Genomic DNA, 16,624 nt, shown 5'->3' with positions numbered 1-16,624 from the left:
GAGGCTCCTTCTCTTCAAGTTCTTAAGAGAATGACCACGTTCTTATTCTCTTTGGCTACTGCCACTTTTGGAATGCGCACTTCTGAAGACAGGCCTTAACGGTCTGACCTTACTGCATATAAAGTCACATGGGACAGCAGTGATATAAACAAAGGTTTCAGTTGTTACTGTTGGTTTTAACCCTTGTTGAACAAATCATTATACACTGTATTAAAATTTAACTGGTGTCTCTACTTACATTACCTTTCTAAAATGTGAGAGATTTAGGTAGGTTAACATAGTACCCACGTTTTTTAAATATATTCTCTGAATGGCTAGAGTATACTCAAGGTAAAAAATGAAATTATGCTCAATTGTTCATAGAATCATAGAATGGCCTGGGTTGAAAAGGAACACAGTGATCATCTAGTTTCAACTCCCCTGCTATATGCAGGGTCGCCAACCAGCAGACCAGGCTGCCCAGAGCCACATCCAGCCTGGCCTTGAATGCCTCCAGGGATGGGGCATCCACAACCTCCTTGGGCAACCTGTTCCAGTGTGTCACCACCCTCTGAGTGAAAAACTTCCTCCTAATATCTAACCTAAACCTCATCTTAGTTAAAACCGTTCCCCCTTGTCCTATCACTATCCACCCTAATAAACAGCCATTCCCCCTCCTGTTTACATGCTCCCTTCAAGTACTGTTATCTTTTCATTCTAAAAACCAAATTATTTCTTTGAAGAATAACTTTAATGGAAAGCTAACTACATTATGAGTTACAAACCTCACCCAGATTTTTCATTGCTAATACAAACACCCACTATTGATTACTAAGCAGTGTAATAATATGTGATGATAGTTTTTCCTTTCCAAATTAAATGGGTCAAACCAGACAGCTGGTAAGATTATTAAGTGGAATTACTAAGTAGAATTAAACAAGGGCCTCACCTGCTGTCATGGCCTGCTTTGTTCTTGGCAACAGTTGAAGCTGCAACAGGTAAGCCGGGGTTGGAGGAGATGGTGACATTTTCCACAAGGATGCTGGCACTGCTATTCAGCGAACTGCCCAGGAAGCTGGGAAAGGTCTCATCGGCAATGTTTCTGAAGCTTTCCATCGTGCTGCGCAATCTGCCTAAAGCAACACTCTGCTGGCAATAGTCAGCCCTGGTCCAGCAGCATCTGGAAGTAAAAGAGCACACGGCTACCTACGTCACGGTAACAATCTCATAAACGCTGCCCAAACACAGCGGCCGGTGCCGCTTGGCCATTGCCCCGCTCGGCTCACATACACGTTTAAGAATCGATCACAATTCCCCCTCTGCAAACCTTTCGGGCGCTTCTGTTACCGCCCCCTCCGACTTCCTAAAAAGAGCCGCTCCCCGCCAGCCGCAGCGCCGACGCCGCTCAGGGTGCCAGCCTATATTTAGCCCGCAAAGCCGCTCGGAGCGAGACCGCCCTCCGGCACTGCCCCAACAGCAGCAGGAGCCACCTGGGGAGCCGCGAGTTCCGTGACGCGAACGGCTGCCGTCACAGCTCGAGCCGGGAGGCCCCGGCTCGGCTTCTTCAGCGCTCCACACGAACCCCCACCGCCCGGACCCGGCCCAAGCCGCACCCGGCGGCCCCCCACGCTCACCAGCTCGCAGGCCGGGACCCCTTTCCCCGCGTCCCGCCGCCTCTTTCCTGCGAGCGGGCAGCGGAAGGAGCCGAACGCCAGCGCCGGACACCGCCCAACCGCCAAAACTTCAAACCGCCGCTCGCGCCGGCCCGGACCCCGCAACACGGCGCCCCCCTGCGGGCCGAGAAACTGCCCCCGGCTCACCCGGAGCGCAGCGGGAACGCCACCCCTAATGGCCCTGGCGGGAAGCCCGCGCGCGCGCTTCGCCCCGCCCCGCCGTCAGCCAATTGATGGGGGAGGGCGGAGCGAGCAGCAGTGAGAGACGGCGATTGGCGGTCGGAGCACTCGGAAAGTGGAAGGTTGGAGAACGGAGCGCTGATTGGGCGAGGGGATTGCGGCGCGGCGGTGTCCGCGGCGGCCGTTAGGCGGGAGGGGCGGGTGTTGCTCTCGCAGCGAGGGCCCAGGAGGGCTGTTGCGGTGCTTGTGATAGCGATGTACTCCTGCCGTACTGTTGCTATGTGAGACGCTTTGTCTTATTGAGGTTGGGTAGTAAGCAGATTCCATACGGCCCGTGGAAGGTCTGATTTCAGTTCTGAAGCATAAAAGCCACGTTGTTTTGTAAGCAGAGGGTGAGAAGGTCCTGTTCTCCACACATATCACTTTGATCACTGTCAGGAGAGTGCTGCTGTCGTTCAAGTCTTACAATCCATTTATCCTGCAGTTATATTCCTGGTCTGGGGATTGCAGAAACAATGAAATGAGACCGTGAAATCATAGAATTATTAAGGCTACCAAAGAACTGGAAAAATTTGTATGTGACAACAGCTTGTTTCCCGTGTGTTAAATTACTGGAATACTGAAACATTTTCTAGCCGATTGATACATAAAGGTACATATATGTACCCAAAATGTTCTCCAATCTTCTGAAAATAGAACCAAATAGTCATGTAATAGACTTATAGAATCATCAAGGTTGGAAAAGACCAGTAAGACCATCTGGTACAGCCATCAGCCCACTAACCATGTCCATCAGTGCCACATCCACACAGTTTTTGAACACCTCCAAGGACAGTGACTCCACCACCTCCCTGGGCAGCCTGTGCCACTGCCTCACCACACTTTCTGGGCAGACTTTTTTCCTAATACCCAACCTAAATCTTCCCTCATCCTACCACTGCTACCTGGGAGAAGAGCCCAACCCTCACCTGACCACTCCCTCCCTTCAGGTCTCTGTAGAGAGCAATAAGGTCTCCACTGAGCCTCCTCTTTCTCCAGACTGAACAATCTCAATTCCCTTGGCATGGCTTCTTTCACCCAAATACAGGAGAACAGACATCTGAATCCAAAATCTCACACTGGTTATGAATCACAGAATCTCACGGTTGGAAACGACCTGCAAGATCATCCAGTCCAACCACCCTCCCATTCCTATTAGTACCACAAGCTACTAAACCATCTCTCGTAGCTCCTCATCCAGGCACCTCTTGAACACTGCCAGGGACGGCGACTCCACCACCTCCACCTTATGAAATAGCTCCACACCATTACAAGAAAAGGCATACTAACACACCTTTTAAAATAAGTTTATTAGTCAACCACAATTATAAAATTTAAATATTTATACAGCAAGATGGAAAATTTTTTTAAAGTAACCCAACATTCCAAATTGCATTTTGCTGCAGTATACACAGGAATGGTTTTGTTTCTTTTACGAGTTGATCAAACATCATCCTTTAGTTATTCAACCACTTCTTGAAGGTATGTTTAATTTTGAGAATACATTTCACATTTCTCAGTGCAATATATAAAAGAAAAAATTCAAAGTCACAATAAACTGATTCCAAAAACAAAATAAAAGAAAAAAGAAACCAAACCAGGGCAGGCACTTTGAAGTTGGCTACTCCATTAGCAGCTCATGGCTCACGTTTGCGTGTGTTGCCACAGTTGAAAGCCTACCGATTAACATGTTCCTTTGATGCACACAAATGACTGTTCCAAATATTGCAGTTTGTTTTGCAAAACATGCATGAAGACCCCAAATTTTTTAAAATCTTCTGTAGGAGAGAAGGAACACACAAGCAGCCAGAAATGGAAGCATTCACAACCATCAGTATAAGGCCCTTCAACGTTTATTCAAAGTAACATGTTAAACCCCTTCATTCTCAGGTAATAGATTAAGAGGCCGAGATACACATCGTCTGCGAGGGTGAGGATACTGGAGGTTGGCAGTGTCAGCATCGCAAGAGTGCTCTATCAGAGGAGGAGGAGGAAGGAGCTGGGCATGACTGGACCATCTCGATCCAGCCCGTGGGGAATCCAGAGGGGGAAAGAAATACCTGAAACAATTAAGACAGGAACAAAACACCAAAACAAAAACAACAAAACAAAACAAAAACAAGAAAAAAGAGAAAGGCAGTAAATACAAGGAGAACCAAAGGGGAGAAAAGACATGCTGGAAAACAAAAAAAAAAAAGCTTTAGTATATCCATGCCAAAACCAATAGAACATAATAGCAGAAATCAAGGCTTGTAATTCAAAACAAGACAAATCTGGAAACTGTCCTTTAAGGAAAAAAAGTTTTCCCCTGAAAATCATAGAAAGAATGCTGTAATAATAATTGTAGTACCCATCTTGCAGAATGAACAAACTGCTTTGGAAATCAAAAGAATTTCATAACACAGCTATGAACATGCTTTCCCTCTCCCAGAATTCCTGTGATGTTAACAGCTTTCAGCAACGCTCCATTTGCGACACAAGTTATACATTAAAAAACCATGTATGTACATTTTCTGCATATGCATCTAACTCAGATGAACTTTGCGGGACTTCCAGAATAGACATAAAAACATTGTATAGCTTTTACAATAGTTTAAATTTAATAGTATACATTTACAGAGGATAACTGCTTTCAGCGAAGTACAATCTTTGTGTCTATTTACGTATTTCTGCAAAATACTCAGGATCAATTTCAGCTTCCTGGTGAATCCAGAACTCAGAATTACAGCACTCCATGTCATTTTTCTGCCATTTTTATTAGAACTTACCCGTAATGTTTGTGTGTTTTAGTATAATTACATTAGATACCTACAGGTGTTATCTATATTGTTTACAGTTCTGTGGACTTGCCTAAAAGAACAGCTGTACACTTGTGAAATTACGGACAATCCACAACATGCTGCATTTTGGTTTCAACTTTCATATGGCTCAAACGTTTGCATTATTTAGGACAGTACGCTCAGAATTCTAGTTACGCATGGAATCATTGCCATAGGAACATACAAACACATCAGAAAACATATGCGTCCCAGTCAGGATGAAGCAAGCTTGACAGTACTTACAAAAAACATATTTTAAGTCATACTAAGTTATAAACGAAGAAATACCAAACTATCAAAAGCTACCATCTGTACAATTGTCAAAGCACAATTTTTCCTTTAAAACTAACAGTTGCATATATTACAAAGCAGTTACAAACTCGTGATGTTAAGGAATCTCAGTCAAGTGTTAAACACTACGAAATGTAAAACACAGCAGTTATCAAAACAATTTTAATGAAAGCTACTTTAATGGTCACTTCCCTCCTCCCATCCCAACCAAGGACAAGATTTTCAGTTTTGCTCAAGAACTGGCTCACTCGACAAGTTATTTTAAGAAACTGTTCTGATGGAAGTTTTTTTTCTTTTGATTTTTTTTTTTTTAAACAAAAAGCCTCTCCTAGTATTTTTTCTATCAGGAGTTTCAACAGTATCAAACTGTGCGGCCTAGTACAAAAAAAGTACACAACGTAGTTTAAAAAGGTTTTTTGAATAGCGTTTAGTAGTTAGCAGGCTGCTGGTGTCTTGGGAGAGGTCAAACGGCGTTGGGGAGGGGAAAAAGGAGTTCATTTTCCATTCCTGTGTGCATGCAACAAGCAGCAAAACATCAAAGTTACTCCAGTTAGCTTGGTATCAGCTCTGCTTTCTGTTAAAAAGGACATAATACAGATGGAGAAGGGAAATTGTATCACAAATCCAGACATATACAATTATATCAGCATAACAATATCACCCTGCCAACTCCTTTCCAACAATTCTCTATCATCCATTTAAAAACTATTTTGGCTGAGAACCCACTTTGGTGACCGTGTTTTAACAGTTTTCCAGAGATCCAGATGTACCTATGCCTTAGCTACCTTACGTGTTTAAACATACGAACACCAAAACATCACGTTTGTGGTTACAGTCAAAGTAGATCGTGTAGCATACCAATTTAGTCAAATGTCAGTAAATAAATCTTTCTTAAAAATGTTAATGGCTAAAAAAAAAGTTAGCAACTACGTTTTTGCAGTTCATGCCAACATGATTAAAACAGAAAACACGTTAAGTGCACCTTACTATGAATATGTCCCATCCTAGGACATATTCTTAAAATTCCACAGCCATAGACTTCATTCTGTAACCAAAAGTGAGTCCCAATATCTAAATTTCAAAACACAGAGCAATGGAGGAAGTCTAAAACAACAGTACAAGTTTCAGTTTCATGGTGGCTTCCTATCAACATAAAGGAGAGAACCACCACCATTGCGGTGGGGTACGGGTGTCTTTCTGGCAGTATGGCTTAGATAAGGAGATTATGGATCCACCCCCTGTACTGAAGAGGTATAAAATGGCCTGTATCTCCTTCCTGCAGGAGTCCAAACCACTTAAAGCTACATAGCGTTTGATATCCCATGTCCAAGATGGGAATAATTCCAGCATTTTTTGCTACACAATAAGTAGCAATTGGAACCAGACGACCAATGTAATTTTGGCTTCCTTTCTTTTTGAAGGTTTGTCCCATAATCACCTCTTGCTTTCCATTTATCTTGTGAGGAAATGTGAATGCCCTTCTCTCTCCAATGGAGCTATGGATTTGGAAGCCAGAACTGCCATCCTGAACTGCCAGAACCGCCCAGGGGTGGTAGAAAGGGGAATAGCAACACTCCAAAACCTATTCTAGTACTTTAAAGATGAGCATTTTAAATTAAAAGAAAAATATTCATATTGGTAGCTGTACATGGATGGAAATGAAGACATCTGGGGAAAAACAAATAAAGCTGGCCAAATAACCTGGAAGTTTCTGCTGTGGAATTTGGTCACACCAAGCCCTTATACACCACACATCCTGTAAAGCACTGTACTCACTTCACCTTACAAGTGCAGGACCCAGTAATTTCTAGAGTTTAGTGTACACAAATTAAAAACTGGTTTTGGTTAAGGCAGTTTAATTTACCTATTTAGTAGCAATTATTGAAGAATAAAAACAATTTAGAAAGCAGTAAGAATTCCATTTGAGTAAGGAAGATTAAGAAAACCCAAAATTTTTACTCAAATGATGTTACACCTGCAAAAACGCAAGTAAAATGAACAAACACCAGCCTATGATTGTTGAAGTCCTATGCTATAAAGTGTCTTTTCCTCCTTCCATCCTGCTGCATTGTCCCAGTCAAAACCAGAATTTGTTGCTGGTATTTTTGCTTAACTTTTATACATGCATCTAAATGGCAGTTACAAAGCAGTATGATCAATTTTCTGGTTCAAAACTACTTCAGGAAAGATTTTTTAAGAAAGCGAAAAGACTAAAAGTAAAAACCACTGCTACCATTGCTTATTTATAAGGTAATTCCTCTTACTACCAGCATAACAGACACAAAACACAGAGCAAGGCCAGAACAGCTTGCAGGAGTATTCGTGCAATAAATGACACCACACTTTAAAAGAATACAAGACATGAAAACAAAGTGAAAAGAAGATTCAGAGAAGAAAGTATTTGCTGAGATCCAGTCTCTTTACCAGTTAGCCTACCTGCTGGCAGATGATCCATTTAGTGAATTCTGTAGGCTTGTATTGGCTGAACCTAGAGAGGCGTTAAAAATTCCCTGCTGGGAACTACCATTGACTGGACTCCCGTTACCTTTCAGTATACCAGTGCACTTCCAGTTGTCCATGTAATTAGCTGCAAATGTACACAGATAGAAACCGTTAGTTTGGACTCTGAAACTCAGCTTTTGGTACAGTCATGATACTTCAACTGCTAGGCATCTGGTGTGAATTAGAATTGTACTTCAGCATCAACATATATATTCTGAGTAGTTGAATATGTGGTCCTTTAGCTGCTTGGCGTTCTCTGCCTATCCATTATTTAAACCTCGGTTTTGTTCTGTAGTAAGAGTAGGTTTGCTTTGTTTTAATAAAGTTTTAATAAAAAGCTGAGAAACTACTGAGAATGGATGAGGAAACTGCCACTGAGTTCTGTTGCTGCTTCTTGAAATTTAAACAGAAATATAAAAAAAGCTCAAGGGGAAAAAAAAAAAGCCAGATTGCCTGAGTGCTGCTTTAACAGAATACAGTTTTTCTGGGTTTGGCAGCAGGCAAAGACAACAACTCCATACAAGTTAGTTCTAAATAGCGACAATTTTACACAGATGTGATCTGGTAAAACAAGAGATTTGAGATTACCAAATATAGTACAGTAACAACTATTTGCAGAAACTTCAACCAGTCCCTTGTTCCAGCACCTTATTTCCTTTTTTCTGAAATGTCAGTGCAAAAACCTATCATTCACCGATCTAAAAACCTTTCACTCCAAAAATACTTCCTCCCATACATTCAGCGTAGCACAAAGCCGATGCGCTTCAAGCAGGAGACCTGCAGAGTTCTTACCCTTCCAAAGCCTAACACAGCCGTCATCGCCGGAGGAGGCCAGCACTGTGCCTGTGATGTTCCAGCTGACTCGCCACACCTGGGAATTGTGATTGTCAAACTGAGCCACGATATGAATTTCAAATTTTGTTAATCCTCCAGATGAAGTCAATTCTTTCCTGTTAAAGAGAGACGTGACAGTTTTGCACACAACTGCTCCAAGTTCTGGCTTGAACGCAACGACAAAAAGAGGTCTATATCCTTCTAGAAATGTACTTAGCTGTATAATAGATTAGAAGTATAAAGAGATATTCAGACAGAACTGATGTTTTGCTCACAATCTTATCATCTTAAAAAAACAGGCTGCTAAAATAAATTTAATTACATCCTTTGCATCTCAGATACTACTAAGAAAGACTCTACAATATGTACCATATCATACTGAACAGTGTTGCAGTCTTGCTTTTAAGCTCACCTTAGAGGTTTTAGTGTGAAAATTCGTACATCTTTGGTTGCCACAGCTAAGATGTGAAAGGATCTTCCCAGATTTGGAGCAAATGCAATATCGTGCACAGGATCTGTGACTGTCATCAGAGCCTCTGCTTTTGCATATTTCCTGTAGGGTGTGAAAAATTAACCATTAGCGCCATAAACTGCTAGGGTCACTAATTACATAAAGCGAACAGAACAGGGAAAAGGGGGTTAGTCAGGATACACGACGATGCAAAGCTGTAATTGTTTAACATAAATTACATTCCAACTAATAATTACAAGCTGATTTCTTCAGAAAGTGAATACAACAGACACATTAACTACTAGTATCATAACACTAAATGCAAGGGAACTGTTAAGTCATGGCCTGAACCACTGAATGATCACCTGGGGAAAGGACTGGACTAGTTCTGGGAGCACAGGTGAAGGCAATTCAGCTGTGTGACTGGAAGGGGTGGAGTCTGGCTGCATCTCTCCTAGACCTCATTTAAGGGCTGACTGCCTCTAGGAAAGGATCTCTGATTGGATGTCTCTCCCTTGTGTAGTCTTCCCTACAAGCCTAGATCTTCAGAGGCAGGTGAGCACCTTTACTTTTCCTTTGAAATACCATCCTATCCATGCTGGTTCCTTTGCTGTTACACTGCTGTATCCCACTTCCAAGCATTAATCTTTCTGATTGTAATACTAAATCACAGAACAAAGCATGGATTCCTGTACAAAGAACATTTCTGTCAATAGATGGAAGAAAACGTAAAAAATTCCTTCATTCACAAATCTGAAGAGGAATTTCTACTCCAGAAACTTAGTAAATAGCTTATGCTTATAAGCAGGCTACTAGCTGCCTCTTTTGCTGTACAGCAATATATTTCATTTTCTTATTTACCACAAGGTGAGTTGCAACAAATTTTCTGTGTTGTTAATGCACAAAGAATGTAGTGTGAAGTCAGGAATAAGCTCACAAAACACCTTGGAACCATTCACACGGCAGTCAAGCTGAATGAAACACAATCTGTCATCCACTAATTGAAAGTGGTTCTGCATGCATTTTCTGGTTCTGAGTCCTTAACTTAACTCCCAACTGCTACTGACTGCTAGTAACTCACAGGACTTCCTGTCACTGTAAATATGATCTTAGAACCATTTTTACTGTTACCTTGAACAAAACAGTTTCTAGTTCAGCCATAATTCAAACTTCCAACTTTAGTCCTACTGATTCCTTGTGCAAAACTAAGCACAGAAACTTTCAGAAGCATAAAAGCAACTCTCCCTTTAAAATGCCAGTAGGAATACTGGAATTTCTGTACTGAGATAGAACAAAATTATAAAATTATAAAAATCTGCCGTTTTCTTTGACATTTGTTTGCATTTTGAGGTGTCTCTCCTGCCCAAAGTCTTGCAGACAAAAGTGAGGAGTATTATTTCCCACTCCTCTTCATGACTTCATGAGCAACAACAGGAATGAAACAGAGAAGGCCAGACATTCACAAGCTATTCTAACAGCCCACATATATTGTTATTTAGCATACCTGGTATTTTCATTGTATTCATAAATTTGAACTTTAGCCAATATATTTGGACTGTTGTCATCACTTCCTACAGCTATCATTGGAGAATGTGCTCTGGAGCTGGAAGTAAAAAGATGTGAATTCTGTTAATAATTATTTCACAAGCCATCTCCAAAATTTAAGACATATCTGTAAATAAATAAAACAAAAAGGTTGTCTAGAAAGAAATACAAAGTGTTATTCATAGTTATCAGTACTACCTCAATTCTGTTGTCTTGAATGTCTACTTCATACAACAAATAAAGATAAAACACTAAGGAACACAATTTGGCAATTTAGTTCAGCACGACACATGCTCCCAGACATCAGGATTAAATTCATTTAAGCATTTGCAGTGAAATATTTGCTTTAAGGAATATAGCACAGTCTGCATTCAATGATTCTCAGTGACTGATTTAGGAGGGTTTCATTCAGGTTTTGGAAAGCCAATTACAAAAGGTAAGCATATATATGAGTACTAGTTTTTAAATCGACTTTTAACACAACTTCCTAGGGTGATGTAGAGATAAAGCTTGTACTCTGAACCTCTGGGACAGATTACTTATATATTCTTCATGATGGGGATAGATTACTTATATATTCTTTAGGGTGGGGATAAACCAACCATTGCATTCCTCTGATCTCTTTCTGTCCAAGTAGGTTAAATACATCACTGAGCCCCTGAAGATACAACTAAAGGAACAATACAACCCTTAGACTTTGTGTTAGCAAAGCCTGTGGTTCCTAGAATTGCCAAGGGTGCGTGCCCTTGTTACAGTTGTCCAAATTATTACCTATTGTGACAACTTCCTGAAGCAAAAACATGGGAACGGTCTCTTTATAAACACTTTTCCTTAGGAAACTCAGGTAAGTTTTGTGGGACAAAAAAAGCACATTGCAGTTCTTGAGCTTGTTAATTACTGCTCGTAATTAAGTTTAGGAATACAACCTCATGGGACAAAAGACATTCTGTAACGCTTCCAGAACTAACTCTTCAGATCTTCTGCTTACACAGTTATAAGGCAACACCTATGGTTTTATTTACGTACCTAGAAGGATTCCACGAAATGCAACTGCAGCTTAGCTTACATGAGATTTCATGCTGCAGTGACCACTGACTGAGATTCATCACATCTGGAGCTTCATAAATCCTTACAACGCCATCTGCTGAGCAAGTTGCTAACATAAGACCCATATGCTTGGGAGCAAACTTCACATCTGTAACAGATGTCCTACTGTCTACCAGAGTGGTCCTCTTTACCTGCAAAAGAAAGGCAGAAATTCTTGGATGTCTCCACCAAAAATGCATTTTGTAATTTGTTGACTTTTTTCCCCTTGCCCAGAAGGCAGTGGAAGTCTGACAACACCACTTCATAGCATCATGTGTTCCTTCCATCCAGAACAAGAATAATTTTGTATATAGACTCAATAGAAAAACGGACACTGCACACATTTGGAGCAGGGACACGCACACTGTGATATCAAAGTTTTGAGAACAACAGAAGTTGTTTTGATTAAACTTCAGAAAGAAAAAAAAAAAAAAAGAACAAAAGCATAAAATACAAATGCAATGGCCACAGGCAGTTTGAATGTGTCCTCTTCATACATAGTGCTGACAGTATCAACTGCAATCCCTAACAACGCTGCTTTCTAATCTCAGTGCTATTGAAACTGACCATGAGGATTTCCCAACAGAAGTGTCTGAACAAGTACTTCTGAGAAGGGAATGGGAGAATACAGCAGACATTTGATAGGAAAGTTATCTAGAGTGAAAAAGGACAAAAGAAGTAAATACTTTTGGTTCCAAGCTTTCTCTTTTTTTGTTCTCCAAACCTGAGCTACTGTCTCAAAGAGGAAAAAGAATGGCACAGGATGGTTTCAGATGAATAAAGAACAAAATACCTACAGCTTCAGTTCTATCGTGTATGGGATTCAGGTTTGCAGAGGAACACCTAATTAAACCAATATTAAGTAACGCTTAACTGGCCTGAATGTTGCCATTTAGCTGTCTGTCCTAATGTCTTGAAAGAACTCCTATATTGGAACATTGCCACAAATTAACAAAACATAACAAAGTCAAGGACACTTCATATTAGAGAAGAAAATTCTGTTTCAGGAATAGCAAATATGTTGCAAACTCAGATGTCCAGTACATGGAATTTACAAGGACTTAATGTTCAGTCTTCTGCGTAATTCTGGAGTTCAAACAATTTAAAGCTTCAGACCAATACAATAAGCAAACAAATCAATGAGGCACAGCAAATCTGTTTTTCTGGGCACATGTAAAAGCTAAATTTATATATTAAAATCTTACCCAGTGACTCTGGCCTCGGAGTTTATCATTGGATTCTCCCACTATTTCTTCCCACACAGCTGCTGTTCTATCAAAAGAGCAGGAGGCCAGGACCTGCCCGAACTCAGGATGGGCCCACGTCACACGCCACACAGAGCCGCTGTGCGTCTGCAAGATAACACAAAGTGCAACAGTTCAGAGAAACACATGACTCCAAGGGAGCATGAAGGGTTTTCCATACATTTTTGTGACTTCCTGCTGTAAAGCAGAAGTAAGAGCTCTAAAGTATCACGCCTAGCATTTCTAGGTATTATTCATTACTGCTTTAAAATCCTAAATTCCAAAAAAATAGTTGCCAACTAAGATTCTGTCTTGACAGGAGATGCAGCCCTGTTTTACATTTTCAACCATCACTATGCCCATTTCTAGCTCGCCTGTACTTTTCTAGAGCATGTGTAGAGCATTACTTAGCTTGTTCTTCTTCAGAACAAACTCCTCTTTCGTACCTGGTCACTGAACACTGCTTTTGCTAGAGAAAGGGAATATAAAAGCTTCACTTGCTCTCCCTTTTATAGGGATTACTGTACCGTGGTCCTGTTATATACAAGCTCCAGGATAAGTCAGAAGCTGAATGCACTAGTTAATTACTCTGATGAACTACAGACTCCATATACAGTTCTCAGAAAGGTTATGGGCGAAAAACACAGAGGTCAGTTACAATGTTGAAAAGCCATTCCTATTCCTTTTTCTCCCCACAGCCAAGAAAATACAAACAAGAAAATATTCCATTAAAAGCAAAAGTACTGTTTTCCAACTCCTCAAGCACACACTACCGCTGTGTGAAAATATATCTCTACCAAAAAAGAGAGAGAAATAACAATATCACTGTGTAATGACTATTAATACAAACCTTCCAGCTTGCAGTGCAATGCCAATCCCCATTTTCACTTTTGTCCCAGACCTATTGAAAAATCAGAAGACAATCATATAATTTGTATGTAAGTGCAACAGGTATTAACAAAAAACACAGCCACTAAAAAAAGTCACTACTGAGTGTTTTCAGCTGGAGAAATCTCCCTGGTGCAGTACTACACTATGATTAACTTTGAAAATATCCTTCTTACAGATGTGGAGGACAGGCACATGCCTGCAAAATCCACCATCATGCGAAGTCTGTCATTTGTAAGCAACATATTACTTGCAAGGAAACAGATTATGGCCATGTTCAATACATTATATCCCAGGAGCAAATCACTTCGTTTTACTGCAGCAGACCGCAGTCTTCACCGTGGTACAAGCTCAGATGTGGTCCCCAAACCCTGATGTGGCTCCTGGCTATCACCTCGGACAGAATAGAAGAGTTCTGTTGGAGAGGACCTACAGAGATTGTGGAGTGTGACTGCAAGGCAGAGCAAGACAGCAGACAAAACAAATCTAGCGTTACAAAGTGGGGTAAAAGATCTTATTGCTGCTTCTAATATTTCTAACTTGATCTATGAACCACACACAAGTAACGTAGCCTCCCATTCTCAATTTATCAGCCTGATGTGAGGGAATCTTGTCAGCATGAAACGCTGCAACTGCTGTTCTGCAGGGCCCATTTGCTGAGAGTGGGATGTACATCAAATACAACATGGCTGTAAAGCTTCTTAAGAATCTCGTAAAGAATTGTTGTAACTGGAAAGCTACATTATAGTGTTAAAGGTGTGCTTTCTAAGTTCTACCTAAATCTTGCTGTCTTTCTTTTCAGGCTTCAAGTTTTATATTCTCGGTCTGATCAAAGGCTGTTGGCTTACGCCTTGGGGCTGGGTTGATTTTTCTTTTTTCCTGTTGCTGTTGGTTTTGTTTGTTTCTTTTGTTTGTGATCAGAGAGAAGCTGTCTGCTTGTGTACTGGGTTCCCATGACAGGGTTCTGATACTGGGGTGCTGCAGGGCAGATTCTGTGAGCAGAGCCCAGCTGTGCCCCATGTCAGCTCAGAGCTCCAGCTGCTCCAACAGGGACCCACCGCTGCCAGAGCTGAGCCGTGAGTGATGCTGGGCATGCTCTTGGAGAGCAGATTTTAGAAAGGGAAATAACACCATGGAGCAGCAGTGGGGAGAGGGGGGTGAGAGATGCGAGAGAACAGCCCTGCAGGCACCAAGGTCAGTGCAGAAGGAGGGCAGGAAAAGCTCCAGGCAAGCAGCAGCAGCTCCCTGCAGCCCAGGAGAAGCCCACAAAGGAGCAGGCTGTCCCATTGCAGCCCGTGCGCACCGTGTGGAGCAGATCTGCCCGTGCAGCCACGGAGGAGCCCGCGGGGCAGCGGCGGATGAGGCCTGAAGGAGGCACAGCCCGTGGGTATCCACGCGGGAGCGGCCCGGGCCGGAGCTGCAGCCCATGAGGCCGCATAAGGGGAGCGCAGCCCCGCAGCACGGCGGTGCCGCAGCCGGGACTCGCGCAGGCTACTCGTGCGCCGCGGTTTCAGGCCCCGCCCGCCATGGCCGCGCCGTCCGCAGGCCGCGTGCGGCCGCCCGGCCCGCCCGGCGCCGCGCCCACCTTGACGCTCTGGTCGCTGGAGCAGGTGGCCATGCGCCGCCCGTGGAAATCGAAGGAGACATCGTGGATGAGGTCGCGGTGATCCGCCGCGATGCTGCGCGCCACGAACATCGCGGCGCCGCCCGGCCGCCACGCTCCCTGCGCTGCGCGTGCTCGGCCACGCCCGCCCGCCGTCCGGAGGCGGGGCCCCGCGCGGGCTGCTGCGGCTCTCCGTCCTTTTCGGAAGGCTGAGGCGAGGCGGGCGGTTGCACGGAAGTGCTCGGTTTGAGCCGGAGGTAGGCTGTGGCTGGAAAGGGTTCCCCCCTTCGTCTGTTTGTAAAGGCAGGTTTAAAGCGACCGTTTGCCGTCGCACCGTGAAGAACCGTCCGGCTGTGAGTGCCTGCCGCCGGCAGGGGGCGCCGTGTAGCCGCGGCGCGCTCCCTGCAGCGGATCTCGGGAACGCGTCCAGGCGGGTCTTCGGCGTACGCGGGGAAGGAGGGTGCACGGCCGCTCTGCGCAGGCGGCTCCGGTGCTCTGGCACCCTCACTCTAAAGAAGTTCTTCCTCATGTCCTTGTGGGACTGTTTCCAAACTCCGTGCCAAGTTTTACCCGTCGCCCCTTGTCCTGTTGCTACGTACCGCCATGAGTGGCCCCACCCATTTGAGTTCCACACGAGGCGCCCTATAAGCACTGATCAGATCCCCCCTCAGCCTTCACTTCTCCAGGCCGAACAGTCCCAGCTCTCTCAGCCTTTCCTCTTAAGGAGATGCTCCAGGCCTCCACCATTTTTGTCACCACCCACTGGGCTCCTTCCAGGAGGTCCCTGCCCTTTTTTAACCAGGGAGCCCAGAACTGGACACAGGGCTCCAGATGTGTCCTCAGCAGGGCAGAACAGAGGAGGAGGAGGATCGCTTCCCTCAACCTGCTGGCCAGGCTCTTCTTAATGCCCAGGATCCCACTGGTCTTGGCCACCAGGGCGCACTGCTGGCTCATGGCCAACCTACTGTCTGCCAGGACCCCCAGGTCCTCTGCAGAGCTCCTCCCCAGCAGGTCACCCCCTAACCTGTGGTGGTGCATGCAGTTGTTCCTTCCCAGATGTAGGACTCTACACTTGGCCTTGCTGAACCTCATCAGATTCCTCCCTGCCTGTCTTTCCATCCTGTCCAGGTCTTGCTGAATGGTAGCACAGCCTTCTGGTGTGTCAGCCGCTCTTCCCAGCTTTCTGTATTTGCTGAGGGTAGTATCAAGCACTTCATCCAGGTCACTGATGAAGAAGTTGAACAAGGTGGGAATTAGATCACAATGGTGGTAATAACTAAAAGCAAATATGCTGGGTTTTTTTCATTTCATCAGTCATTAATATTAGCATAGCGGGAGCAGGACAAAACTGTCAGATTCATAAATACAGCAGATGCAGTCCAGTCTGAAAAAGAGGCATTTGGATATTCTGGGAAATAAAACAATGCTTATTTATTATTTTTTTACTGGCAAGATCATCTCCTGGATTAAGAGTAAGTAAAATAAATTTT

The 16,624-nt window shown here is 43.5% G+C and overlaps 1 protein-coding gene across 1 annotated transcript in view; it reads right to left on the bottom strand.

The window, feature by feature from the left end:
- Positions 1-15,279, bottom strand: part of CEP192 (centrosomal protein 192) — a 68,910-nt gene extending 53,631 nt beyond the window's left edge. Inside the window, exons 1-11 of the mRNA XM_048940600.1 lie at positions 15,117-15,279; positions 13,494-13,544; positions 12,605-12,751; positions 11,340-11,551; positions 10,273-10,371; positions 8,730-8,870; positions 8,276-8,433; positions 7,418-7,568; positions 3,748-3,931; positions 2,445-2,518; positions 929-1,159 (exon numbers count right to left, since the gene is read on the bottom strand). Of these exons, the coding sequence (XP_048796557.1) occupies positions 929-1,159; positions 2,445-2,518; positions 3,748-3,931; positions 7,418-7,568; positions 8,276-8,433; positions 8,730-8,870; positions 10,273-10,371; positions 11,340-11,551; positions 12,605-12,751; positions 13,494-13,544; positions 15,117-15,227 (1,559 nt within the window). The 5' untranslated portion in view covers positions 15,228-15,279. The remainder of the gene's footprint in view (positions 1-928; positions 1,160-2,444; positions 2,519-3,747; positions 3,932-7,417; positions 7,569-8,275; positions 8,434-8,729; positions 8,871-10,272; positions 10,372-11,339; positions 11,552-12,604; positions 12,752-13,493; positions 13,545-15,116) is intronic.
- Between the last annotated feature and the right edge of the window lie 1,345 nt (positions 15,280-16,624).

Source organism: Lagopus muta, chromosome 3 (assembly GCF_023343835.1).
Source record: "Lagopus muta isolate bLagMut1 chromosome 3, bLagMut1 primary, whole genome shotgun sequence".
Classification (NCBI taxonomy): Eukaryota; Metazoa; Chordata; class Aves; order Galliformes; family Phasianidae; genus Lagopus; species Lagopus muta.
The sequence above is the reverse complement of the archived record's forward strand: the minus strand, read 5'-3'. Positions and strand labels throughout refer to the sequence as shown.